The sequence below is a fragment of the Lathyrus oleraceus genome, chromosome 5, assembly GCF_024323335.1.
Source record: "Lathyrus oleraceus cultivar Zhongwan6 chromosome 5, CAAS_Psat_ZW6_1.0, whole genome shotgun sequence".
Taxonomy (NCBI): Eukaryota; Viridiplantae; Streptophyta; class Magnoliopsida; order Fabales; family Fabaceae; genus Lathyrus; species Lathyrus oleraceus.
The window spans coordinates 532,557,370-532,585,318 of record NC_066583.1 but is presented as its reverse complement, the minus strand read 5'-3'; the positions used below and the strand labels follow the sequence as shown (position 1 = coordinate 532,585,318).

General features: G+C 33.5%; 1 protein-coding gene across 5 annotated transcripts; it reads left to right on the top strand.

Moving 5' to 3' along the window:
* Nucleotides 1-21,977, top strand: LOC127086131 (probable leucine-rich repeat receptor-like serine/threonine-protein kinase At3g14840). 5 transcript variants are annotated; one of them, XM_051026849.1, is made up of 25 exons: nt 2-233; nt 368-415; nt 1,357-1,531; nt 1,992-2,063; nt 2,184-2,255; nt 2,450-2,521; nt 2,637-2,708; nt 2,841-2,912; nt 3,006-3,077; nt 3,182-3,253; nt 3,326-3,424; nt 3,515-3,586; nt 3,785-3,856; nt 4,270-4,332; nt 17,871-17,933; nt 18,016-18,051; nt 18,148-18,185; nt 18,551-18,930; nt 19,186-19,384; nt 19,475-19,606; nt 19,858-19,976; nt 20,101-20,311; nt 20,430-20,667; nt 20,811-20,961; nt 21,450-21,977. In XM_051026849.1, the coding sequence occupies exons 5-25, from the start codon at nt 2,236-2,238 to the stop codon at nt 21,855-21,857; spliced, it is 2,661 nt and encodes an 886-aa protein (XP_050882806.1). In that variant the 5' UTR covers nt 2-233; nt 368-415; nt 1,357-1,531; nt 1,992-2,063; nt 2,184-2,235; the 3' UTR covers nt 21,858-21,977. The 5 variants fall into 5 exon arrangements, with proteins under 5 accessions (XP_050882804.1, XP_050882806.1, XP_050882802.1 ...); XM_051026847.1 differs by lacking the exon at nt 368-415 and having other exon boundaries at nt 1-233; XM_051026845.1 differs by lacking the exons at nt 2-233; nt 368-415 and adding an exon at nt 521-862.
* Nucleotides 21,978-27,949: the final 5,972 nt, after the last annotated feature.

The following is a 27,949-nucleotide window of genomic DNA, read 5'->3' as shown; positions in this document are numbered from 1 at the left end:
ACTAATTCTAAGGACACAAAATGGAAAAGGTGCTCGTGACGCGCGCGCCATAAGCTTACGGCGGTGAGAGGCGGAGCTTGGTGGTTGTTGAGTCCTCGCAGCGGAGTTTGGGTTCCCTATGGATGTCGGCTGTTAGTTCGTTAGAAATTGCATCAAAGAACGAAAAGAACGAAGCTGAGTTGATAGAAGGATTTTTGCATCAAAATAAAGCATTATTTCCTCAAAGATTATAGGTATAATAAACATTAATTCGAAGTTAGTAAATGTTTTGCAAAATAACTGCTTATGACGTTTATATGTTTTAGAAAATGAATTGAATTGTTTCTTCCTATGAATATGACGTTTATCTGTTTGTTATAATTCCTAGCTGGGGCATACAACTGTAGTACATGCAGAATAGTCTAAAGCTTGACTTGTATGTGCATTTTCTGACTCTTGTCCTCAATCTTTTCTATGTCACTTTCCTCCCATAAATATATGTCTGCAATCATTCATGTGAATTAAATATCGTCGGATTAGTCTATGAAGTTAATGGAATTTTACGAAGTTTATCTCTTTGTATTAATCCTTGCTGGGACATACATCTATAAATATGCATAATAGTCTAAAGCTTAACTTAGATATGCTTTAAGTTTATATCTGATTACATTTTTATTCAAAATTTAATGATAGTATAAAAATTGACCTTGTTCATATATACTTTTTGAAAACCCTTTTTCATCTCTCTTTCTAAAATCTTCACCTCATCTTGTTAACATTAAGATGAGCACTACCTCTCCATTTTTCTCCCCTTTAGTAGTCATTGCCATTTTTTTCTTATGTGTAACAGCTTTTGGAGCTAACACTATTCACCCCGACGAAAGTATGATGTGTATTTATACCATAGCTCCCAGATAATAAACAAATTTCTTTGATTTTTCTTTTCCAGTCGTTTTTTCTAAGCTTTCATGTTAGTTTAAGGCCATGTTTAGGAGAAACAGCTTACTTTTGCAGTTTATAGCATAAATGATTATTAATATAAGTGCTTATGTATAAGCTTACATAAACTATTTTTATAGTAAATGGTATCTGTATATGCTATAAGCTGTTTTCTTAATATTTTTTGGGAAACTTATGAAAATAAGTTGAAAAAAGAAATTAAGATGTCATAGGCTGTTTTCATAAATTCACCCAAACAGTGTCACAAAACTTATGTCAAAAGATAAACTCAGATAAACTAATCCAAACAAGTCCTAAATATAATGTATGTTTTTGCTCATAATTTCTTTAGATATTCTGTATATATTTGATGATATGTCTGTGTAGTTTAGACGATTTTTCAGTACTAAGCTGATAGCTTTTGAATTGTATATATAGAGAAAGCTCTTAAAGATATAGCCAAATCACTTGGTAAGAAGGATTGGAACTTTGACGTAGATCCATGCAGCAACAAACCTAACTGGGTTACCCGTCCCATACCCAAAATCTTAGAAAACAATGTCACCTGTGACTGCTCTGTTGCTGGTGACAACTTCTGTCATGTTGTTTCAATGTAAGTCTCTTTTATGGGGAACTAACCCTTTTTCTATCACCATTTCTAATTAATTTAATTTGAACTTATGTTTCTTCATTTATGGTAATACTGAAACATTGAGGTAGGAATTGACACTGTACATGTGTTAGATCGGTTTACACCATGTAGTAAACTTAATCGGTATATTCATAGTTATACCCTTCCATTCAATAAAAAATTATCATTATTATACATCTATAAAATTGCTATCCCTAATGGTCAAACTAAGATTTAAAACCAATATTGTTTGAGACATGTATTTTTATTAAAATTATGTTTGGCAAATTGTGAAATCAATTTTAAAACTCTATACTAGAAGAGCTTGTTGCAGTTTTTTTCTTTCTATAGACTACTGGCTAAGATATATATTAGAATTAATTACTTTATTTTGCTCATTGTCTATGTTTTACATATTTTTTATGGTAAAATTTACATTCAGAATTTTGAAAGGGCAAAATCTACCCGGCACTCTCCCACCAGAACTGACCAGGTTGCGTTATCTTCAAATTATGTATGTATTTCCCAAACTTTCCCTCACATCCAAATTAGCAATATTATTGAACTTTTTTTATATCTTCAATCACATGTATCTATAAATTATTTTGCTTTACGAACTCTCTCTCTATTATAGTGACCTCTCTCGCAATTACTTGAATGGTACAATTCCGAAACAATGGGGCTCCATGATGAATATTAGTAAAATGTATGATTTTTCTCTTATTTTTCTTTTCTGTTTTTTAATCGTCGATTGTTTGGTATATTATACAAGGTCATTCTTGACAAATGAGTCTTATTTTACATTTTTAATATAAGACTTTGCATTCATTTTCTTGTAGATTTGTACTAATTACATGCAACCCAATAAGCTAACAACAACAACTTTATTAATTGTTTTAGTGCACTCCTTGGAAATCGATTAACGGGTTCAATACCAGCTGAGATTGCAAACATATCTACTCTCCAATTTTTGTGAGTTTCTCACTTCCCACCTTAGCAGATAAAGAATCCTTTTATAAGTACATTAACATGCAAATGTTCAATTCAAAAGGTTTCAGTAAACTTAACTTTAATTTGAAATGGACAGGGAGTTGTGGAACAATCAAATGTCTGGAAATCTTCCTCCTGAGCTTGGAAATTTAACCCAGATTCAAACACTGTAAGTACTTAATTTTTTCTCTTAATTGATGTCCTCCAAATATAGAAGCTAAATGTTTAAACATTAAAGCCACTTTGATTCCCATGGCTTAGAATCATAATTTACTGTTTTGTTTTTCAATTATATATATAGGCGAATTTCCTCCAACAATTTTAGTGGAGAACTACCTGCGACATTGGGCAAGCTCACAACATTGCTAGTTTTGTAAGCTTCAAATTCGTATGCTGATGTTTACTAATGATAAATTAAAAATAGTTTTTATGATTCTTTGAATTTTCATATTCTCTTTCAATGCAGCCGAATCGAGGACAACCAATTTTCTGGAAAGATACCCGATTATATTCAGAACTGGATAAGTCTCAACACACTGTATTTACTCTCCTTTTTCATTTTAATTTTTGCTCAAATTTAATTATTTTTGTATTGCTTGACTTTTTAACAAGAATTATCAATGGTTACCTTACTCTTGACAGAGTGATTCAAGGAAGTGGATTAAGTGGGCCGATTCCTTCTGGAATTTCTCTTTTGAGAAACTTAACTGACTTGTATGTATGATGTTTTATATACTGTTAAAGCAAGGGTCGGAATTTAACTTAATTTTAATCATGTTTATTTAGCTTTGATTCAAATGTGATACTCAGGAGAATTAGTGATTTGAATGGATCTGAATATGCACCTTTGCCAGAACTTGATAAAATGACTTCGTTGAAAACTCTGTGAGTTGACTCCTCAGCATCTCAGAAATATAAAAGAAATAAAGCAGTAAGAGAGGCACTCATAATATATTGTCTATTTTGTTGTCACAGGGTTTTGAGGAACTGCAATATCAGTGGAAAATTATATGAATATCTTGGGACTATTACATCATTAAAGATCTTGTAATTGCTTTCTTGCTGCATTTTATTTGCTTTCTAACACACTTCCTTTTATTGGTTTAAAACTCACATGGGTCCTGTCAAACTTATATTAGACCCATATAATTTGGTGAAACCCATATGAATTTCAACCAATATAAATAAGTGTGCGTTGTGTGCTGCTTGCATTTTAACTCATTCTCAAATTGTTATCTCTTTCAGAGACCTCAGCTTTAACAAATTAAGTGGCACAATTCCGACTACCTATGCCACCATGAATAGTTCGAACTACATGTACGAATTTCATCGTTAGTTTCTTTGCACAATTCTTTTTGGGTTATTGTTTTAGTTGCATATGTGTTGGCTTCTTTATACCTACAACTCTAGTTTCAACTTTTAGTTTGAAGTAGGATAGCTGAATAATCTACTTGGATCCATGAGGATTGAACTCAACCTAAATACATGAATATTTATCACACTCTCTTTTTATTTGAAAAGGAAAATATCCATGAGAAAGAAGATGACCATATATGAAGTGGGATGACGAGACTCGGTGTCTAAGAATCAAAACACTTTCAAATTTTTTTTTTTTTGTATAGAATGGTCCCTCAAGACAGTTACCTAAATTAATTCAATATAACTAGCTTATATCTCTTAATGCTCAGTCTAGCTTGATAAATTAACATCTTGATTTTCTTTTATGGTAGATTTTTTACTGGAAACCTTCTCACTGGACCAGTGCCTCCTACTTGGAGAAAGAATACCTACGTGTGAGTTATCTTTTTAATTGACCTTTTCTTCTTCTTCTTGCTTTCCTACATTTCCCCTTTCTTTTTATTCAAGAATTATTGTTTAAGCCGTATAGTGTTGATTTGGTTAGCATGAAATGCATGACCACCATCATGCTGATTTTTTATTTATCACCAAATTAAAGCTTCTAAATAATGAATTTCAGTTGGTTAATCTCGCCCTTTTGGCGAAGTGGGGATGTAGGTTTCTTGTAGGAGACCCAGGGTTTTCATTTTACTTATTCTTGGTGGAAAGGAGTATCCCTTCTTGGGTCCAAAGAGGATGATAGTTCAGATTGATTTGTCGATGGTGTCATTGGAAAGTTGGATCGGCCTCTCAAACTTCCTTTTGGAAGGACTCTTGGTTAGGGGTCATCCCCTTAAAGATTAATTTCTCTGGTTTGTTCTCTAACTCACCTCAATCTAATGGGATGGTGGGAGAGATTGGTTTAATGGTTAATGGGGTCTTGATTCAGGATCTTAGGCGGCAGGGACCTTTTTTCTTAGTTAGCTTCCTGTTTTTGAGGAGTTCCTGTCCTTGCTTCGAGATGTCACTCTTTCTCTATATATAGATAAGTGGATTTGAAAGTTTGCTAGAGAGGGTACTTTTTCAGTGGCCTCCCTCTTATCTTGTTTAGAGGGCCAGTTCGATCTCTTCTTTGGTGCTCTTTTGAAAGAGATATGTATTCTCCCTATTATTTGGATAAGTTGAACTCATTCTAAGGTCTTGGTCTTTCATTTCTATGTCTAAAAGTATTAGGTCATCTTGAAATTCTAATCCTATTTATACTTTTATTTGGATTATCACGATTATCTACATCCTACTCTGCTTTCGTGGTTTCTTCAGATTGTGTGTTTATTCCCCAAACTACAGGTGAAACTATGTCTGATCCTAGATAGTGGCATGTTATGGTATATGAGATGGTCGCTTTGCAGTCTAATGATACTTGGAATTTCGTTCCCTTATCTAATGGAAAAACCACAGTGGGTTGTCGATGACTATAGTTAAAGTTGGGGTTGATGAAAAGATAGACCGCCTAAAAGTTCGCCTTGTGGCCAAACACACTAATCTTTTGCCTCAACTATTGAGATACCTTATCTCTAGTTTCCAAGATTGCTTTGGTCCGCTTTTTTTATCGGATGAGTCGATTGGAGACAAGTCATAAAATTCAAATCTATGGTATACTCATGTTGATGGAAGGAGAGTCTCTCGGACGTAGAATGAACCCCAAGATCAAGAAAATAAGGTTACCAAGATCTTTCATGTAAAATAAGGTATGTGATTGATGTTTAAGTCTTTGGATGGAGGTATGATTAAAACGAGTAATAACCATATCATCAACACATGTAAGAAGCATAACCATTCCTATAGATGTGCAAATAACAAATAGAGAGAAATCATATGAATTTAAGAAAGGTGAACCCAAGTAGAGTGGATCAACATTTCTCATACTATACTCCAGGCGATTGTTTTAAACCGTATAAGGAGTGTTTGAGCTTGCACACATCCTTAGAAGAATAGAACGAACCTTGAGAAAATGTCATATGATTATCTTCAATCAGAAGCAGCTATAGGAATTATAGTGCACGCAAACAAGTGTTATTTTGACAACGGGTTCAAAGGTCTTATCATATTCAACTCCATATTCATGCTTGTTTCCTAGGAAAACCAACCGAGCCTTGTAACAGTTAAGGGACCCATCAAAATTCAATTTTACATAATATACCTAGTTGTAGTGGATTTGACGTCAGGAGAACAAGGGATAATATTCCATTTGAAGTTCTCTTGAACAACCCAAAGCTTCTCATTCATTGCTTTTATCCAACTCACATCTTTAATAGTCCATGAGTAACAAGTAGGAATAAATATGATAGAGAGTGAGATAGTTATGAAAGTATGTGAAGAATCAAACTTGTCTGGCGAACATCTGTCTGGTTCCTAAGATGATTAATCAGAACATCGTGGTTCAACCGGTATATGATCAAGTGATAGATGCGTGTCAAGAAGGGGGTGGGAACTTGTTTGTGTTGTTTGATGTATACATTGTGTGATTTATAATGTTTTATAGATTGAGGCATAATAGAGAATTTAGAAAGAATAACAATATAACTTATGTTGGGAGAAAGACAATGAAACATAAATTGATTATTAAATATATCACATTATGAGAAATACGAAAGTTAAGTTGATGTTAAAGACATCATGAAACACAAATTACGTCACAAATCCCTTATGAGAGTGTTAATATCCTATAAATGCGCATTGAACAAACCGTGCTCCAAACTTATGCCTTTCAAATGGAGTTATGTGACCAAGACATGCACACCAAAAGTATGTACAACAACAACAACCAAGCCTTATCCCACTAAGGAGGCCCGACTACATGGATTAACTTCCGCCATAATGTTCTATCCAGGGTCATGCTTTTATCCAAATTGTTAATCTCAAGATCTTTCTTAATAACTTTTTTTATAATTTTCCTTGGTCTTCCTCTATCTCTAACTATTTGACTCCTCTCTATCTGATCTACTCTCCTTACCACACAATCTATAGATCTTCTCTCTGCATATTCAAACCACCTAAGTCTATTTTCTACCATCTTTTCTCCTATAGGTGTTATCCTAGCACTCTATCTAATCTTGTCATTTCTAATCTTATCATGTATAGTGTTGAAAAATATATTATTTCTGATTTTATTATTGCCTTTAATACTACCTTTATTTTTCTTTATTTTTCTTTATTTTCCATTAAGGAGAAAATCAAGTGTAATAATTGTATCTTCACTATATAAACCAGCCTAAGGTTGGGGAATAAAACACAACAGCTTTTACCTATTTTTTCCAATATGGTATTAGAGCACTGGGTTAGAGGTTACTGTAAAGCTTTCCATAACTTTTACCTATTTTTGTTCAACCCGCTTTCTTACCCGACCCGCGGTAATGATCAAAAGGGTTCCTCATACTTCTCCAAGATCAATATCCCTAAAATGAATGAGAATAACTATAATGAATGAGCTCAAACCGTTCGATTGGAATTTGATAGTAACGGGAAACTTGGTTTCTTAACAGGAGCAGTAGCTGAACCGACAACAGGAGACCCTTGTTACAAAAAATAAAAGTCGGAAAACTCCTTGATTATTACGTGGCTGGTAAGCTCTATGGAAACTGGAATACATAAGCCTTACCTGTTTTTACCTTCCGCAAAGGATGTGTGGGAAGCTGTTAAGGAAACATACTCTGATATTCAAAACTCCTCCCAAATTTTTGGTTTAAAGTCAAAGTTATGGCATGCGAAACAAGGTGACAGGAGTGTAACTGCTTATTACAATGAGTTGTTGACACTGTGGCAAGAGTTAGATCTCTGTTATGGTGACAATTAGAGGTGTACAAAAGACAATGTTTTGTTTCTCAAGAGACAAGAAAATGATCGTGTATTCTTGTTTCTCGCTGGGCTCAATAAATACCTTGATGAGGTAAAAGGTAGAGTTTTAGGAAAAATACCATTGCCAACTCTTTGCGAAACTTTTGCAGAAAAAAGAAGGGAGGAAGCACGACAAGAAATTATGATGGGCAAGACACCACGAAGTTCTGAATTTGAAGGCTTAACTCTGGCTACTAGGAACCTTGACGAGGGAAGAAGGTCAGACAAAGTTCCTTGGTGTGATCATTGCAAGTGCGAATGACATACACGTGAAACTTGTTGGAAGCTCAAAGACAAACCTCCTAACTGAAAGAAGAAAAATGGTCGTGCATTTTAGGCTAGTAATTCTGATCAAGGGCAGCAACCCCCCGTCTCAATTTCCATCAATAAATTAGTCCAAGATATAATTGTCAAACTAATCTTTTCCGATATCATTGTGTCTTTCAGGATTTGAACTCGAGGAAGATGATTGACAGGGTTAAGGAGAGTGGAGGAGTCTACTACCTTGACATTAGATATGCATCACAGTTACCTTAAAAAACATTAAATTCTTGCTTTGAGTCTTTTTCTATTTTGAATAATAAAGATGACAACATTATAGTATGACATTTAAGATTAGGTCATCCTAGTTTTCGTTACTTTTTAAACACTTGTTTCCTAAGATATTTCACAATAAGAACTTTTCTTCGTTTAAATGTGAAGCATGTGAGTTTGCAAAACATCATCGTTCCTAGTTTTCAATACAACCTTATAAACCATCAAAATCTTTTTCTATTATTCACAATGATGTTTAGGGCCCTAACCATACAAGTACACTCTCTCTCAAAAAATGGTTATTCATATTTATAGGTGATCATACAAGAGTATGTTAGGTGTACTTGTTAAATGAGAAATCAGATGTTTGTCAGGCTATAAAGAATTTTTTCAATGGTGCGGAACCAATTTCAAACAAATATCCAATGGCAAATAATATTTTAACACTATCCTGAATGATTTAAAAAAAAACAAAGGGATTGTACATTAAGGTTCATGTCCTAATACTCCTTAACAAAATGGAGTGGCCGAACGGAAAAATCGACATTTACTAGAGGTTGATAGAGCTCTACTTTTTTCGAATAAAATACCAAATTATTTGTGGGACGAAGCTGTTTTAACAGTTGTGTATTTATTTAGCAGAATGCCCTTCAAAATTCTCAATTTTCAAACTCCAATTAATGTCTTCAAAGAATGTTTTCCTACTACTCGTGTTTTAACTGATTTGACTTTAAAAATCTTTGATTGCACAACCTTTGTTCATGAACATAAAAATGTTGGAAAGCTTGAGCCACGTTCTATAAAATGTGTCTTTGTTGGATACTCCCCAACCCAAAATTTATCTTTGTCAGTATCACAAAATTCTGAGACTTTTCAAATTGAGGACATGAGTTTTTTAAATAACTTATCTTTGTCAGTATCACAAAATTCTGAGACTTTTACACATGCACCAACAGAAAATGACCATTATTCTATATCTGATCTTATTCCTGTTATGAGTAAGGAACTTTGTGAATCCGAACCTACATTTTCTCTTAAGCAACGAGAATCTTGAAAACGATGATAATGATGATCTAATTGAAATGCCTCAAAATAATGAGTCACTTCAAGAAAACAAATTTGAATTAGGAAAGATCACTTGGAAAAGAAAAGTTTTTGTGAAAAAGCACCATAAAGGAAGGGACCGGTCCACATCTCAACACTGCCAGGAATCTGAACCGAGGAATGATAAACTTCATAACAAAAGGAAAGGTAAATCTATATCTGTTTCTGAGAGTCGTATTTTGTATCCTGATATAGATGATCCTGTTGCCATTTGAAAACTTGCCAGATCTTGCACTAAACATCCCATGTCCAATTTTATATCATATTCAAATTTGTCTTCATCTATGTCTGCCTTCACCTCAAAATTGTCTAGTGTAGAAATTCCAAAATGTGTATTATTTGCTCTAGAAATTCCAAAGTGGAGGGAAGTTGTACTTGAGGAGATGAAAGCTCTTGAAAAGAACAAAACTCGGAGTGTTACGTCACTACCAGATGGCAAGAAGACAATTGAATGCAAATGGGTGTTTACTGTGAAGTATAATTCAGATGGGTCAATTGGGTGGTACAAGGCTTGCTTGGTGGCTAAAGGTTTTACTCACACCTATGGTATAGATTACTCAGAGACATTTGCTCCTGTTGCAAAATTGAATATTGTTAGAATTTTTTTGTCTCTTGCTGCTAGCATGGATTGGCCTTTGCATCAGTTAGATGTTAAGAATGCATTTCTTAATGGCGATCTAGAAAAAGAAGTATATATGGACATTCCTCCTGGCTTTGAAAACAAATTTGGATCAGATGTGTGCAAACTAAATAAGTCTTTGTATGGATTAAAACAGTTCCCTAGAGCTTGGTTTGAAAAATTCACTCAGTCCATCAAGAAACAAGGCTACATCCAAGGACAGTCTGACTATACCTTATTCACAAAGTTCTCCCACGATGGGAAAGTTGTTGTCCTGATTGTTTATGTTGATGATATTGTCCTTACTGGAGATGTTACAGTGGAAATGGTAAGAGTAAAAGAGAAATTGACAGTAGACTTTGAAATCGAGGACTTGGGATTCATGAGATATTTTCTAGGTATGGAGGTTGCTCGGTCAAAAAATGGTATTGTGGTTTCACAACAGAAATACATTATAGACTTGTTGAAAGAAACAGGAATGAGTGGATGTCGTCCTGCAGATACCCCTATGGATCCTATGCTAAACTTTGGGGAGAAGGTAATGTTTCTGTTGATACTAGGAGATATCATAGATTGGTTGGGAAACTGATTAATTTGTCACACGTCCGACTTGATATTGCTTTCTCAGTTAGTGTAGTGAGTCAGTTTATGCATTCTCTTTTCAAGGAACATCTTGAGGCAGTCTATAGGATACTGAGATATTTGAAGGGAAATCCTGGAAAATGATTATTTTTTAAGAAGGCTAGTGAAAGAAATGTGTCTATCTTGACCGATGTCGATTGGGCAGGTTCAGTCACAGATAGAAGTTCAACCTCTGGATATTATACCTATGTTTGGGGTAATCTTATGTTGGAAAATATATTATTTTCGGTTTTACCATTGCCTTTAATACTACCTTTATTTTTCTTTGTTATCCATTAAGGAGAAAATCAATTGTAATAATTGTATACTCACTATATAAACCAGCCTAAGGCTGACGAATAAAATATAACAGTTTTTACCTATTTTTTCCAATATGGTATCAATAGCATTGGGTTAGGGGTTACCGTAAAGCTTTCCTCAACCTATTGTTATTGAGTTAAGAGCACTGGGTTAGGGATTACTATAAAGCTTTCCTCAACCTATTTTTGTTGGGTTAGGGGTTATCATAAAGCTTTCCTCAACATATTTTTGTTCGACCCGCTTTCTTACCTGACCCGATTCACATACCCGTTTAGTCTCCTATGGCGAATAACAACAACAGGTGGCCTTCCCCATCACAGGCCTACACTGGATCCAACCATGGCGAACAACCGCAACTTGAGTCGGACGTCGACCGTGGAAACGGCGGTGGCTGCGGAAACGACTTACAAACTAGGAACCTTGACGAGGGAAGAAGATCAGACAAAGTTCCTTGGTATGATCACTGCAAACGCGAATGACATACACATGAAACATGTTAGAGGCTCAAAGGCAAACCTCCTAACTAGAAGAAGAAAAATGGTCGTGCATTTCAGGCTAATAATTCTGATCAAGGGCAGCAACCTCCTCCGTCTCAGTTTCCACTCACTACGGAGCAACTAGACAGACTGTACAAACTCCTCGAGTCTCCAACCTCTTCTTGCTCTATAGCAACAAAAGGTAATTCTGCATTTCTTAGTGTCAGTCTCAGTCATACTTGGATAGTAGATTTAGGTGCCTCCGATCACATGACAGGTGAATCTACTTTGTTCTCTTCATATAGTCCATGTGCAGGTAATCAAAAAATAAAAACCGCAAATGACTCTTTTTCAGCCATTGCAGGTAAAGGGTCGGTTGTGTTGTCTCCAATGTTAACTCATAAAAATGTCCTTCATGTTCCAAATTTATCTTGTAATTTAATGTCCGTCAGTATATTAGCCCAAGATATAAATTGTCAAACTAATTTTTTCCGATCTCACTGGGTCTTTCAGGATTTGAACTCGGGGAAGATGATTGGCAGTGCTAAGGAGAGTGGAGGACTCTACTACCTTGACATTGGATCTGCATCACAACTACCTTCAAAAATAATAAGTTCCTGCTCGAGTCTTTTTCTGTTTTGAATAATGAAGATGACAACATTATGGTATGGCATTTAAGATTAGGTCATCCTAGTTTTCGTTACTTAAAACACTTGTTTCCTAGGATATTTCACAATAAAAAATTTTCTTCGTTTAAATGTGTAGCATGTGAGTTTGCAAAGCATCATCGTTCCCAGTTTTCAATACAACCTTATAAACCATCAAAACATTTTTCTATTATTCACAGTGATGTTTGGGGCCCTAACCGTACAAGTACACTCTCAAAAAATGGTTTATCACATTTATAGATGACCATGCAAGAGTATGTTGGGTGTACTTGTTAAAGGGGAAATCAGATGTTTGTCAGGCTGTAAAGAATTTTTTTCAATGGTGCAAAACCAATTTCAAACAAATATCCAAGTCTTTAGAAGTGATAATGGGAAAGAATATTTTAACACTATCCTGAGTGATTTTTTTCTAAAAAATGGGATTGTACATCAAAGTTCATGTCCTAATACTCCTCAACAAAATGGAGTGGCCGAAAGGAAAAATAGACATTTACTAGTGGTTGCTAGAGCTCTACTTTTTTCAAATAAAGTACCAAATTATTTGTGGGGCGAAGTTGTTTTAACAGCTGCGTATTTAATTAACAAAATGCCCTCCAAAATTCTCAATTGTCAAACTCCTATTAATGTCTTCAAAGAATGTTTTCCTAATACTCGTGTTTAACTGATTTGACTTTAAAAATCTTTGGTTGCACAACCTTTGTTCATGAACATAAAAATGTTGGAAAGCTTGAGCCACGTTCTATAAAATGTGTCTTTGTTGGATACTCCCCAACCCAAAAAGGATATACATATTTTGATCCAAAAAATAAGAAAATGTTTGTCACTATGGACGTTACATTCTTTGAAAATAAACCTTTATTTTATGACATTCATCTTCAAGGGGGGGCGATAAACGAAGACTCATTTCAAATTGAGAACATGAGTGTTTTAAATAACTTATCTTTGTCAGTATCACAAAATTCAGAGATTTTTACACCGGCACCAACAGAAAATGACCATGATTCTTTATCTGATCCTACTCTTGTTATGAGTAAGGAACCTTGTGAATTTGAGCCTACATTTTCTCTTGTAGAAAACAATGAGAATCATGAAAACGATGATAATGATGATCTAATTGAAATGCCACAAAATAATGAGTCACTTCAACAAAACAAATTTGAATTAGGAAACAAGACTTGGAAAGGAAAAGGTTTTGTGAAAAAGCACCATAAAGGAAAAGACCAGTCCACATCTCAACACTATCAGGAATCTGAACCTGGAATGATCAATTTCCTAACATAAGAAAAGGTAAGTCTATCTCTGTTTCTAAGAGTCGTATTTTGTATCCTGATATAGATGATCTTGTTGCCACTAGAAAATCTGTCAGATCTTGCACTAAATATCTCATGTCAAATTTTATATCATATTCAAATTTGTCTTCATCTATGTCTACCTTCACTTCAAAATTGTCTAGATGAAAGCTCTTGAAAAGAACAAAACTTGGAGTGTTACGTCACTACCAAATGGCAAGAAGACAATTGGATGCAAATGAGTGTTTACTATGAAGTGTAATTCAGATGGGTCAACTGGAAGGTACAAGGCTCGCTTGGTGGCTAAACGCTTTACTCAGACCTATGGTATAGATTACTCAGAGACATTTGCTCCTGTTGCAAAATTAAACATTGTCAGAATTCTTTTGTCTCTTGCTGCTAACATGGATTGACCTTTGCATCAGTTAGATGTTAAGAATGAATTTCTTAATGGCGATCTAGAAGAAGAAGTATATATGGACATTCCTCCTGACTTTGAAAATAAATTTAGATCAAATGTGTGCAAACTAAATAAGTCTTAGTATGGATTAAAGCAGTCCCCTAGAGTTTGGTTTGAAAAATTCACTCAGTCCATCAAGAAACAAGGGTACATCCAAGGACAGGTTGACCACACCTTGTTCACAAAATTCTCCCACGATGGGAAAGTTGTTGTCCTGATTGCTTATGTTGATGATATTGTCCTTACTGGAGATGATACAGTGGAAATGGTAAGAGTAAAGGAGAAATTGGAAGTAGACTTTGAAATCGAGGACTTAGTATTCATGAGATATTTTCTAGGTATGGAGGTTGCTCGATCAAAAAATGGTATTGTGGTTTCACAACAGAAATACATTATAGACTTGTTGAAAGAAACAGGAATGAGTGGATGTCGTCCTGTATACCCTATGGATCATAATGCCAAACTTTGGGGAGAAGGTAATGTTTCTGTTGATACTGGGAGATATTAGAGATTGGTTGGGAAACTGATTAATTTGTCACACACCCGACTTGATAATGCTTTCTCAGTTAGTGTAGTGAGTCAGTTTATGCATTCTCCTTTCGAGGAACATCTTGAGACAATCTATAGGATACTGAGATATTTGAAGGGAAATCCTGGAAAAGGATTATCTTTTAAGAAGACTAGTGAAAGAAATGTGTCTATCTTCACCAATGCCGATTGGGCAGGTTCAGTCACAGATAGAAGATCAACCTCTGGATATTGTACCTATATTTGGGGTAATCTTGTGACATGGAGGAGCAAGAAACAAGGAATTGTAGAAAGGAGTAGTGCAGAGGCCGAGTTTAGAGCTATGTCTAAAGGTATTTGTGAAGGATTATGGATCCTTAGAGTCCTAGAAGAACTTAAGATGAAAATTGAGCTTCCATTGAAATTGTACTCTGAGAGTAAAGCTGCTATTAGCATAGCTCATAATCCAGTTCAACATGACAGAACCAAACATATCGAGATTGATCGACACTTCATAAAGGAGAAGTTAGATGCGGGAATCATATGTCTACCCTTCGTGACTTCATGTCAACAAACTGCGGATATACTGACCAAAAGTCTGACAAGATCTACTTTTGAGTATTTGATAGGCAAGTTGGGCATGATAGATATCTATGCACCAACTTGAGGGGGGGTGTTGGAAAATATATTATGTTTGGTTTTGTTATTGCCTTTAATACTACCTTTATTTTTCTTTATTATCCATTAAGGAGAAAATCAATTGTAATAATTGTATCCTCACTATATAAACCAGCCTAAGCTGACGAATAAAATATAACAGTTTTTATCTATTTTTTCCAATATCTTGTGACATGGAGGAGCAAGAAACAGGGAGTTGTAGCAAGGAGTAGTGCAGAGGCCGAGTTTAGAGCTATGTCTCAAGGTATTTGTGAAGGATTATGGATCCTTAGAGTCCTAGAAGACCTTAAGATGAAAATTGAGCTTCCATTGAAATTGTACTCTGACAGTAAAGCTGCTATTAGCATAACTCATAATCCAGTTCAACATGACAGAATCAAACATATCGAGATAGATTCATATCATAAAGGAGAAGTTAGATGCTGAATCATATGTCTATCCTTCGTGACTTAAAGTTAGCAAACTGCGGATATCCTGACCAAAAGTTTGGCAAGACCTACTTTTGAGCATTTGATAGACAACTTACTTGGGTATGATAAATATTTTTGCACAAACTTGAGAGGGGGATGGAAAATATATTATTTCCGATTTTATTACTGCCTTTAATACTACCTTTATTTTTCTTTATTCTCCATTAAAGAAAATCAAGTGTAATGATTGTATCTTCACTATATAAACCAGCCTAAGACTGAAGAATAAAATACACCAGCTTTTACCTATTTTTTTCAATATATAGTCTTACCACACATCAAACGCACCATTCTCATCAATGTAATGTTACACTTACTTTATTCTCGTGTTGATTCTTAAGCGCCCAATATTCTGTTTCATATAACATTGTAGGGCTTACTGCAGTCCGATAAAATTTTTCTTCAACTTTAGCAGTACCTCTCTATCACATAAAATCCTCGAAGCCCCCCTTCGTTTCAACCACCTAACTTGAATTCAATGGTTTACATCTCCTTCTATTTCTCCATCGTTTTGTATTACGGACCTAAGATATTTGAACCGCGTGACTTTGGGATGGTATGGTCTCCAACTTTCACCTCTAGGTTAGAAACACTTCTCCTTTTGCTGAACTTATATTCCACATATTCCGTCTTACTTTTGCTTAGACGAAAGTCATGTGTTTCTAATGCTCGTCTCTAAGTTTCCAACCTCTCATTTTTAAATTCTTCTTCGACTTTCTAAGTAGAATTATATCATCTGCAAAAGACATGCATTTCGGTGCTAGCTCTTGGATGTCCTCCGTAAATTGTAAATCACTATAATCAAATTGGATTTTAAAAAGATGAAAGAAAAAAAAACTAAGATCAATAATAATAGAACGAAGAAAATATGTCCAAGTTAATCAATTGTAATAATTAATAAATGTGACAAAATATTTGTAGTGAGTATGAGAAATTACAAGAGACATTTCCCATACATCACTATGAATTATTTCAAAACAAGTGGAAGAACAATGATCAGACGAGAAAGGAGTCGGGCTTCTATAACAACCTCAAATTCTAAGCAAAAGCTTTTTCCGCACTATTGGTGTTGTAGTCCTCTTGTATGGAGTGAAAGAATTCTTGGAAACATTAACTATTAGAATAGAAAAATGTCTTGTTCGTAGATTCAAAAAAAACCTGGAAAAGATTCTAGAACAAACAAGTTACCTGTTTGTAATTGCCTATCTCTAGTTTCAATTGAAAACGCTTTGCTGAATTCTCCTGTTTATAAATGCGCTTGTAAATATGCTTCAGGTTCTACATTCTGAGTAGTTGAAAAAGAGTACAAATTATAGATCAACTAAGGATCAATAATACCGAGAAATCAATTGATAATTTGAGCATCTTTTATTTCTCATTATGGTCCAAAAGAAACAATGATGAAACAATTGTCCTTGTAGCACAACAAGCAAGGTGGCCAAACTCGAGTTTTTACGTCAAACTCATTTTACCTTATATTAAAATATTATTATAATTAGTATATACATGACTCATAATACAGTAAATGCATCATTATTCTAAAATTTCAACTTAATTATGAAGTAAAAATATACCAAATCACCGTAATAAAGTGTCACCAATTCATGAAAACTCAAAAAAACAATTAGAAACATAAGAGTTTCATTTGTTTCTGTTAAGAATGTGTGGTTGGACCTAACTCAACCCTACAAAACCAGTTGGTAGAGTGAGGACTGCCTCCATTTATAAACACATGTTCAGACCATATATTGTCCAATGTGGGACTCTTAACAGTTTCCAAAGTTGTTAAACTTAAAAGTTAAAACTATCCAATAGAATAAAAGTTAATTTTCCAAAATTAAGTAAAATCGGGTAAACTCATAAAATCGGATAAAATTGCTTCTGCTTTCGAAGAGTTTATTATGTGTTAATTTTAGTAAAATCAGGTTCAACTTCGTTTTTACCAAAATATAATTTTAGATGTAATTAACTCGAAATCTTAATCTAAAAACGCAAAATTGTTTACAAGTTAACATTCAGTTTTAACAAACATGACGGCAAGAGTTAATACAGCAGCCAAAACAGCAGAACAGGAGGAAGAAAAATTCTAACAAGTGAAAACCAACAACACGAACATTAGGGAACCCCTCAAAAAAACGACCAAGACGATGGAACTAAAAAATGGATTGTAACTAGGTTACAAGGAAATCGTTTTGAAACTTTATGCTCTTGGAGTATGATTGTGCAATTGTACTACATTAAAGATATTTCTATTGAAGGTTACTTTTTAGTCACCAAATGTTTCATCAAGTCTTTGATTGTTGTATTGTATTATTATCATATTCTCATTCAAATTTTGTGACTTGTATTTAGAGATCTTTCATACAATAACCTCATCATCAACCAGGGGAGTCAGATATGTCAAGATGACAGGGTGTAAGAATTCTTGCATTCGTGTTCATTTGTTTTCAAACTTTGAACCTTTCTGAGACACCATTTTCCCTAATATATATCTCAGGAACTTGTTTTCTACCTCATGGACACGCAATGATATGTAAGCTTGGTATTGTAATTACTAAAACACGCAATGTGATGAATCTTATTTTACTATTCGTGCTAACTCATTCTATTCCTTTCATCATTATCTCAGAGAAGCAGTTTCGTGTTTGGGCTTGAAATGTCCCAAACGTGAGTTTCTTTATGGACTTTCTTTTAGACAGCTAAGATATCACTATTCTTTTACAATTTTTTAAAAAACACATGGAGGCATGACAAGAGAGAGGACCCAAGACAACCATGCTTATTTTTTACTTTACTTATGATACACAACAATCAAGCTGTGTATAAAAAAATGTCAGCAACAATAAATAATAATTCGTAGGAAGATATTTTTCTGTATTTGATTTTCTTAGTTTCTTTACTATTTCCCCAGGCTGTTGTTTTCTTTCTTTTTATTTTTTTAATTATTTTTTATATTTTTCATATGTTCCAGCTTTATGTAAAAAAGTTTCTTTAATATTTTGAATGTTGCTCACATGATCTGCTTAACCCAGCCTCATACTCCCTTTATATAAATTGTGGTGGAAATCAAGCAATAGTCAACGGAAAAAGTTATGACGGTGATTCAGATTCAGCTGGACCAGCGAGATTCCGTGCCAGTTCAACAGGAAATTGGGCGTTTAGCACCACTGGTGTATTCATGGAAAATGATCTACTTGGAAAAACTTTTATCCCGCAAAATACTTCTAAACTAACTATGGAAGATTCTGAATTGTACATGAGCGCACGTATTTCTCCTATTTCTTTGACTTATTATGGATTTTGCCTGGCAAATGGAAGCTACACAGTAGATTTGCATTTTGCTGAAATAATGTTCACAGACCATCAAACTTATGGTAGTCTTGGAAGGCGTGTATTTGATATTTACATTCAGGTACACGGTTTAACAATTTTCTTTCAATACTCAAGTAATCACTAGATTTCTATAAGGACACTGTCAAACTACTTTTCCAATTAAAATACATAGAATATCTCACTAGCAACTGAATCTTTTACTGATTAACACTTCAGTGATTTGGCATTATTTATATAACAAAATTTTACATTATTTCTAAAACAGAATGACAATTAAAGTAGTTTTAGGTTGTAATCACAATGAAGGTTTATGGATAGGATTGTAATGCCGCAGGGAAAGCAGATGCAAAAGGACTTCAATATTGCACAAGAAGCAGGAGGAGTTGGTAAGAAAATCATAAAACAGTTCAAAGATGTTGTTGTTTCTAATAATACTTTGGAGATCCGTTTTTATTGGGCTGGAAAAGGAACACAGGCTGTACCGAATAAATCAGTATATGGTCCTCTTATATCGGCTATCTCAGTGGAATCTGGTGGGTTATACTATTTATGTTCCTAACTTTATGCTATGATCTTCATGTTATTATCTAATATTTAAAATGTGTTTTACAATAATCAAGCAGACTCTCCACCTGGAAGAATATCTACTGGAGCTATAGTTGGAATTGTGGTTGCAGCAACAATTATTATGATTCTAGTATTTGGTATACTTTGGTGGAAAGGGTGTTTTGGAAAGAAAAACTCATTAGCAAGAGGTGATTACAAATGAATTTCTTTTGTTGCCATTATTATCAAACTTTTTGCTAACACATGAGTTATTCAAGTGATACAAAATAAACTTGTGCAAGTTGTGTAACCGAGCAAGTATGAGAACATACTTTTGTTAGTATATCATGTTATGGAACCTGGAGCAAGTATGAGGAAAATGGATTGTCAATGCAGAGTGTCCATGTTTAATTTTCTTAGTTCAAGAGATCTTTGATCTTTCTTTTACTTTAATTAACAGAGCTGGAGAGTTTAGGCCTACAAACAGGTTTATTTACCTTAAGACAAATCAAAGCAGCCACAAATAACTTTGATGTTTCCAATAAGATTGGAGAAGGAGGATTTGGTCCCGTGTACAAGGTATTTTGCATGATATAACAATTAATAAATCTTCTCAAGTGACATGTTGTTACTATAATGTTACATATTTGCTTAAGAAAATTCTTTTTCAACTTTTAATAAAATAGCATTCCTCAAAATGCAGGGGTGTTTACCCAATGGAACATTAATAGCAGTGAAGCAACTTTCTTCTAAATCAAAGCAAGGGAATCGTGAGTTTTTAAATGAGATAGGCATGATTTCTGCTTTGCAAAACCCTTATCTTGTTAAACTCTATGGTTTCTGTGTGGAGGGAGATCAGTTGTTGCTGATATATGAATACTTGGAAAACAATAGTTTAGCGCGTGCTTTATTTGGTAATTTTTCCTATATGGTCTTCTTCAGGTTTCTACTTATTTGATAGTCCACATTTTCTAACTTAGCACATGACTATCTGGTAACATTTTCTAATTTTTATTACATGTACAAATAAAGGTCCAGAGAAACACCAAATTAAATTAGATTGGTCAACAAGGCAGAAGATTTGTGTTGGTATTGCTAGAGGTTTGGCATACCTCCATGAAGAATCAAGACTGAAGGTTGTTCACAGGGACATCAAGGCCACTAATGTATTGCTTGATACCAATCTTGACCCAAAGATATCTGATTTTGGTTTGGCCAAGCTTGATGAGGAGGACAATACTCACATTAGCACTAGAATTGCTGGGACCTAGTGAGTAAATATAATTCTTGTTTTCTCTAGTACTAGAAAAAGTTTTGGAGTTCAATTTAAATTGAACTTTTATAATATAAAAGTCTGACATTATGTCATGAACTTATATCAAATTATTACAATGATATGTTCCAATTATGCAGTGGATATATGGCTCCTGAATATGCAATGCATGGTTATTTGACCGACAAAGCAGATGTTTATAGTTTTGGAATTGTTGTCTTGGAAATTGTTAGTGGAAAGAACAACACCCTTTATCGGTCAAAGGAGGAAGCATTCTATCTTCTTGATTGGGTAACTTTTTTTTATGTTCTCCTTTGATTATATAAATTTGATTATCCATGGTACTATCTACTTACATTGAATCTTGTGTCATACATATACTGTTTTTCACTTTTCATGTAATAATTCAACTCTACCAGAAGACAACAACTTAGCAAGAATATTAACAATTAAGAAACCGAAACGCTAATTTAGAAAAGTAGAAGAAAATTTCTCAGTTTAAGTATTACATTTCATAGAAGAGAATCAGAAAAGTATGTAATTTGTAATCTGTCTAAAGAGTAATTGTACAGAACATTCCATAGTTACTGTAATTTTCTAGAATATTAATATCATGAAGCATCTGATTCTTAATAAGTGACATCATTTTGGTTTTTTGTTTTTCAATAGAAATATGACCAGTTTCGTAATTTGAAGAATTTTCAGAAGTTGAATGTATCTATTGTAAATGACTTGGTTTCAAATCAAACTCTTCTTTGTTTTCCTTCCCCTTTCAACAGGCACATTTGTTGAAAGAGAGGGGTGACCTAATGGAGCTAGTTGATAGAAGATTAGGTTCAGATTTCAACAAAAAGGAAGCTATGGCGGTAATCAATGTGGCTCTCCTATGCACGAATGTGACTTCAAACCTTAGGCCGTCCATGTCGTCGGTGGTAAGTTTCCTTGAAGGAAGGAATGCGGTTCCCGAATTTGTTTCAGATTCAAGTGAAGTAATGGATGGAAAGAAGTTGGAAGTAATGAGGAAGTATTACTATCAGATTGAAGAAAATAAGATAAGTAGTAAGTCAGAAACACAAAGTCAGAGTCAGAGTTTATTAAGCGATGGGCCATGGACTGCTTCATCTTCATCGGCTGTAGATCTTTATCCTGTCCACCTTGATTCTTCCTATTTGAAGGAAAGAAATTAACAGTATTTGTTGATAAATAATTGCATCTGCCAGTTTGATGTCTTGTGATGAAACCGTGTTGTGTTCAGATTGATTACCATCTTCTTCCCAATTTATAAACCTCTTTGGAACTTTGTGTAAGACTATTATTAAATTCGTGTTTGTTTAAAGATGTTTTCATGTTTCAAAACAAATCAGTAGTAGTATCAGTAACAGTTTATATTTAGTGGATTTATAGTTAGAGACAGGTAGTCGTTGAAATCTATTACGAGTTAACTATATTTTTTTTCTGCAAGTGATACATGTGGTATTTATCTCTCATCCCCTCTTTTATATTTGACATCCCATGTAATTTCATATTTTCAAAAGTGCTCTTTTTTGAAATAAATTTGTGTATAAAATTTTTGGAAGGCAATTACAAAATTCCGGTACAATTAAAATTTTTGGTATGAATTAATATAGGAATTTTCAAAAGTTTTCAGAAGGCAATTAAATTTTTTTGGTACAATCAAAATTTATCATAGTGTATTCAAAATTTCCAGTATGAATTAATACCAATATTTTTAAAAAATTTCAGATGGCAATTAAATTTTGTTGGTACAATCAAATTTTTTTATAGTGTATTCAGAATTTTCAAAAAATTTATACTCTTGCAGTTTTATCGGTATTTTTAAAAAATGTCATGTTATACTGAAAATTTCAGCCAATGTGAAATGTCTGGTACTTCAAAATTATATGATTTGAATGGTTAGGATTTTGTCGACAATTTTGAACGACTGTGATTGCACCAACAGTTATGTGTGGTTTATAAATAGGAATCACCTGTTGTTGAGAAAAACATCTTAAAATGTCTCTTTCTCATTTTTTGACTAAGATAGAAGTCTACTTCAACGGAGTTGTACCTCATGTAGAGTTCCGACTTATGAATGTCACAAGAGAATTGATAAGGCTCACAATGAATATGGGTTTGCCAAGGCACAAGAGGACTGATAAGACAAACACTGATTGAATAGAGTGTGCATAAGCACAAGAGGTCTGATAAGGCAAACAATGATGAAAGGTTTGCTAAAGCACAAGAGGACCGATAAGAAAAACAATGATTGAATTGATTGATTAAGATTTCAAAATTTGATCACAAGTGAATTGATCCAAAGGATATCTGAATGTCAAAGAGAGTGTGATTAATGATCCATTGAGAAAGAAATGATTGAAGTGCAATGGTGTTTCACTGTTGAAGTATTGAATGATATGATGCTTGCTTGAAGAAGAAGACTTGTCAATTGTATGATTCAAATTGCGCTAAAGTCCATGAATAAAGGTGAATACTATGAGAAATTGGTGTCCCGTACCCAAAGATATTCAAAATGAGTTAATAGAATTCTTCACTCTTATTCATTCTCTATTTCTTAAGGCCCGTGTCGTACCACTCGAATAAACATTAACAAGTTGTTGATAGGAGATCCTGCGTGTTGATCTTATTGGTACAATGCTATTTGTTGTAGAAGGAGATTTGGCAATCACATAATTCGAATTGTGCTAAAGTCCACGAATAGAGATGAATACGATGAGCAACTGAGTCAAACGTCCCGTACCCAAAGATATCCAGAATGAATTAATGGAATTCTTCAATCTCATTCCTTCTCTATTTCTTAAGGCTCGTGCCACACACTCTGAATTATGATCGTCAAGTGTTTATACCTTTGCAACGCTTGAGAGTAGTCCACTTTACTAGTTATGCTTGACTGATGTTAACTTGAAGTCTTGACATTGCATTTGAACCTTGAGGTCTTGAGCTCCTGAGATTCAGTATATCCACAATAGCTCGAGCACAATGAACTTGTCGTATCAAGTGATAAGAGTTTTTAGATCACTTAAAACAGACTTGGGACTTACAACATAATTAAAAGGATTTGGTTGACCAAAGCGACCTTTGGTTAACACTAAATAAATGAAATTGAAATTGATAGTTGAATTATGTATAATAATAAACCTATTGAATTAATCAACTAAAAAGAAATCCACAAATCTGATAATAAACCCTAAGCTAAGGGAACATGTAAAAATCAATATTGTAAGCCCTAAGGGTAAAATGATCATTATGTCAAAAATGAGATAATTAGGAAAATGAAGCTCTAATAATCAATAATTAATCAAGAATTAACATAATCCTACTTATATTAATCATGCCAAACACAATTAACACGAATATTCTTATCATAACTTAATTCTAAAAACTAACGACTCTAATTCTAATAATAAATCAAGATTAACCTAATTGATCTAAGAGGTTATTAATCAAAACTTGAATTAATTCCACTAATTATCCTAATTTACCTTAATTAAAATAATTAACATAACAATTATTTATAAATTCTAAAATTTAATTTGCCATTATCCAAAAGAAAATGACATAAAAAATAACAAAATAAAAAGGAGGTTGCATGGGGTGCAGGATTATGGACCAGAGGTGTTTAAGAGATTTCGGATGGGCCTTAAAGAAGAGTGCGTGAAGAATGGTTTTTGATCCCCCTTTGGATGTGTGTGGTATTTGATTTATAAAGCTCAAAGTTTGTTAGAAATTCAATCGAAATTTACATGAAATGAACTCTAATTAGAAATTCAGGATTTCTGTTATTAGTTAGTTAGAAATTCAACTTGGAATGAAGAGAAACTCACTTGAAATTACCTCTTGAAGTCATTAGTAGTTAGTTAGTTGATGATTCACCAAATTCAGTTAGTTATAGATTCCAATTCAAATGAAAAATGAAATGTAAATGCATTAGTTAGGTTAGAAATCTTTTTGGATTGAAATGAAACTGAAATTATCTTTTATAATCTGCTATTAACTTGTATTAATGTTAGTTAAAGATTGGGTCGAAATTGGTCAGCTGGAACTTGAATGTGTATTGAATAATTGGATTTGAAAATTGAAATATTGTATTTAATCATAATGAATGGTTGGAATTTCACATGTAAACATTGAGAAAGGTTAGAGAATTAGGTGGTGTGGACTTTGGTCACTGTTGATAAAAAAGTTAACAGTAGACTAAAAGTCAACCTTAGACAAAAACTTATTTATTATAATTATTTGTATGAATAAGGTGAATTGGTAATTGTGATGAAAATAACCTATTTATTCCAATGCAAATGCTTTTGTTTCAACTTGTGATTTTCCTTCCAAAACTCCATGTTTGAATCCATTTGAGCCAAAAGATTTGAATGAATCATATAATGAGTGTACTAAGGGAGGCATGAGTTAATGCACCATGAAGTCTTAAATGGACCATGTAAATATGCATTGCAAAGTTTTGGGCCATGGCCACAAGATTGATCCTACAGATAAAAGCATGATGCACTATAATGACTAGATGCTCCATTAGAAAATTAATAGTCAAGCCATTTTGATTAGGGTTTAGGGGTCAAACATAAGCTCACAAAATCCACCACAAATTCCATGAGTGTTGCACCTAGGAATTAGGGTTTTGGTGCACAGGTGAACGCCATGATTGCAACTTCTATGAACCACAATCCTAAGCACAAGAAAATTAGGTTTTCATCTCCCTTGATTCCAAATGATAAGCATCACCAACCAGGGCATGAGCCTCAAACAAAGGGCTTGAGCCTCAAACAAAACCCTAGCTTTCCATAGGCATAAATAAACACACCATTTGAATCTATGAGATAGTGTTTAAAATAAATACATGATACATGTTTACTTAACATAAATATATGCAAATGAATCCAAATTCAAAAGTCAGACAAAAGTGAGCGGGGAGGGCAAATTTTGAGGTAATACAATGGAGTTTCATCACCATTCATAAAATTCAATATTACTTCTATAAAGAATTCAAGGGATTTGATCAACATTCATCAAGGGTTCAACCTTTCTATCCTATATTCATCAACCAAAAACTCATCAGCCAAAAATTTATCAACATATTCATCATCTAAAGTTTGATTCAGTAAAGTTTCAGGCATCATCAATATTCAACAATAACTAAACAAGGTTTTCCATTCAAGAATAATCATTATCATCCATAATCATATGTCCATAAAAAGCTTAAAAATTAATTGGATTAAATGAGTGTACTTTGAAGTTTTTCGGGTTTTTCATTGGTAAATTTATCGCTAATTTTCAACACTAATAGGGACAAACCTCCTCTCTGCCGGTAAGATAATTCACCTCTCTTTTTTGCATTTTACATTATCGATTCCGAAATTGTTGAAATATTCTATCGAGCACCTTGCATGCAATAGCAAAATCTATATTTTTCTTCATTTTCATCGGCAAATTCTCATCTCATTTATCATTAGAGAATTGTATGCTTGTTGTTTGTTGTGTTCGAATAAAAATTTGCATCAAAACCAGCCCCTAATCGCATGTAATTCGAATCATAATTATGTCCAAACCGTGAAGATGCAAGAACGAAAACCATTAAACTAAAACTGAATTGACATGCGGAAAAAATTTGCACCCATAAAATTCTGCACCTTTATTCTTTTGCACTGCTTTTCAATTCTTGTTTCACGTTTTAGTTACATAATGTCATGCTTCTTTTTCCTTTTTTTTTCTATATTTGTTTTATATTACTTTCTTGTTACTTTTTTTTCTTTCTTTTCTATGCATTATCTTACATTACTATTATGATACTTTTTTTCTTTTTTTTTCTTCTTTTCTATGCATTATCTTACATTACTATTATGATACTTTTTTCTTTTTTTTCCTACGCATTGTTACTATGTAGCATGTCATGACCTTGTGTATATAATTAACCAATTTTAATTAAAATAATATTAGTTTTATTATTTATAATTCTAGTCACATGTCAATTTTAGACTAGTGCTTAATTTTTTATTTTAGTTAATAAAATTTATCACATGACACTAATTGATTGATAATTGATTTAAAAATATTAGAAAATGATTTTATGTATACTCCCTTCCCTATACAAATTATCATAGTCATGCACAATCAAGTGGACATCATGAGTTTTTGCTATTTGGATTAAAATAACATTTTTTTCTATCACACTGCATTCTAATTTCTCATACTCACTATATGCATTTGTTTTTATCCATGTTATCTTTTTATTTTTATTCATTTTGATGAGTAAAATTATGTGATTAATTTTTACTTTAGTTGAATAACTTTGCTAATCAATTTGGATGAATTTTCAATGAAATTAATGTTTCCAACTAATTTTAATTATTTTAATTTTAGTTTTTAACTTGAGGTAATTCAATTGCTATGTGATTTATTTCCCCCATTTTTATTTAGTCAATTAATTAATTTTTTTGGTACCCTAATTATTTTGATCATATCATTTTCTTTGTTCATATAAAACAAAAACTCTTTTTTAATAAATCATAAAATACCTAAAAATACGATGTGAATTGTGCGCTATGAGTCTTAAGAAATGGAGAAGGATGAAAGAATGTATTTCTATTCTCATTATGAATATCTTTGGATACGGAACACATGACCCAGTTGTTCAAAGTATTCACTCCATTCATAGACTTTAGTGTAATTCAAATAAAGATAAAATTTCATAATAAAAGGAAGAAAAAGGAGGATGGTGTAGACTCTCTCTCCCCGCATGGTTCAGATACTATTGTAGAGCTCTCTATCTGAATATTCGTCTTCAAACTAAAATCAATCACACCTAATATCAAGAACATTCTATTCTCTCTTGGTTCCAACGCAACTCCTCTTGATTTTGACACTCATATTATTCATGTTTGCCTTGTTAATCCCATGGTTTAGACAAACCCTTATTCCCGTTTTCCTTGTCAATCCCCTGGTTCAGGCACACCCTTATTCCCGTTTGCCTCGTCAATCCCCTGGTTTAGGCAAACCCTTACTTCCATTTGCCTTGTTAACCCACTGGTTTAAGCAAACTATTATTCCTCTTTGCCTTGTTAATCCTAAGTTTAGGCAAACCCTTATTCCCATTTGCCTTGTTAATCTCCAGTTTAGGCAAGCCTTTACAATTCTGTTCTTGGTTCAGACACCAACTTCATAATTCTTTGTCCTTGGTTCAAATACCATATTTACAATTTTATTCTTGATTCAGACACCACCTTTACAATTCTTTGTCCTTGGTTCAAACACT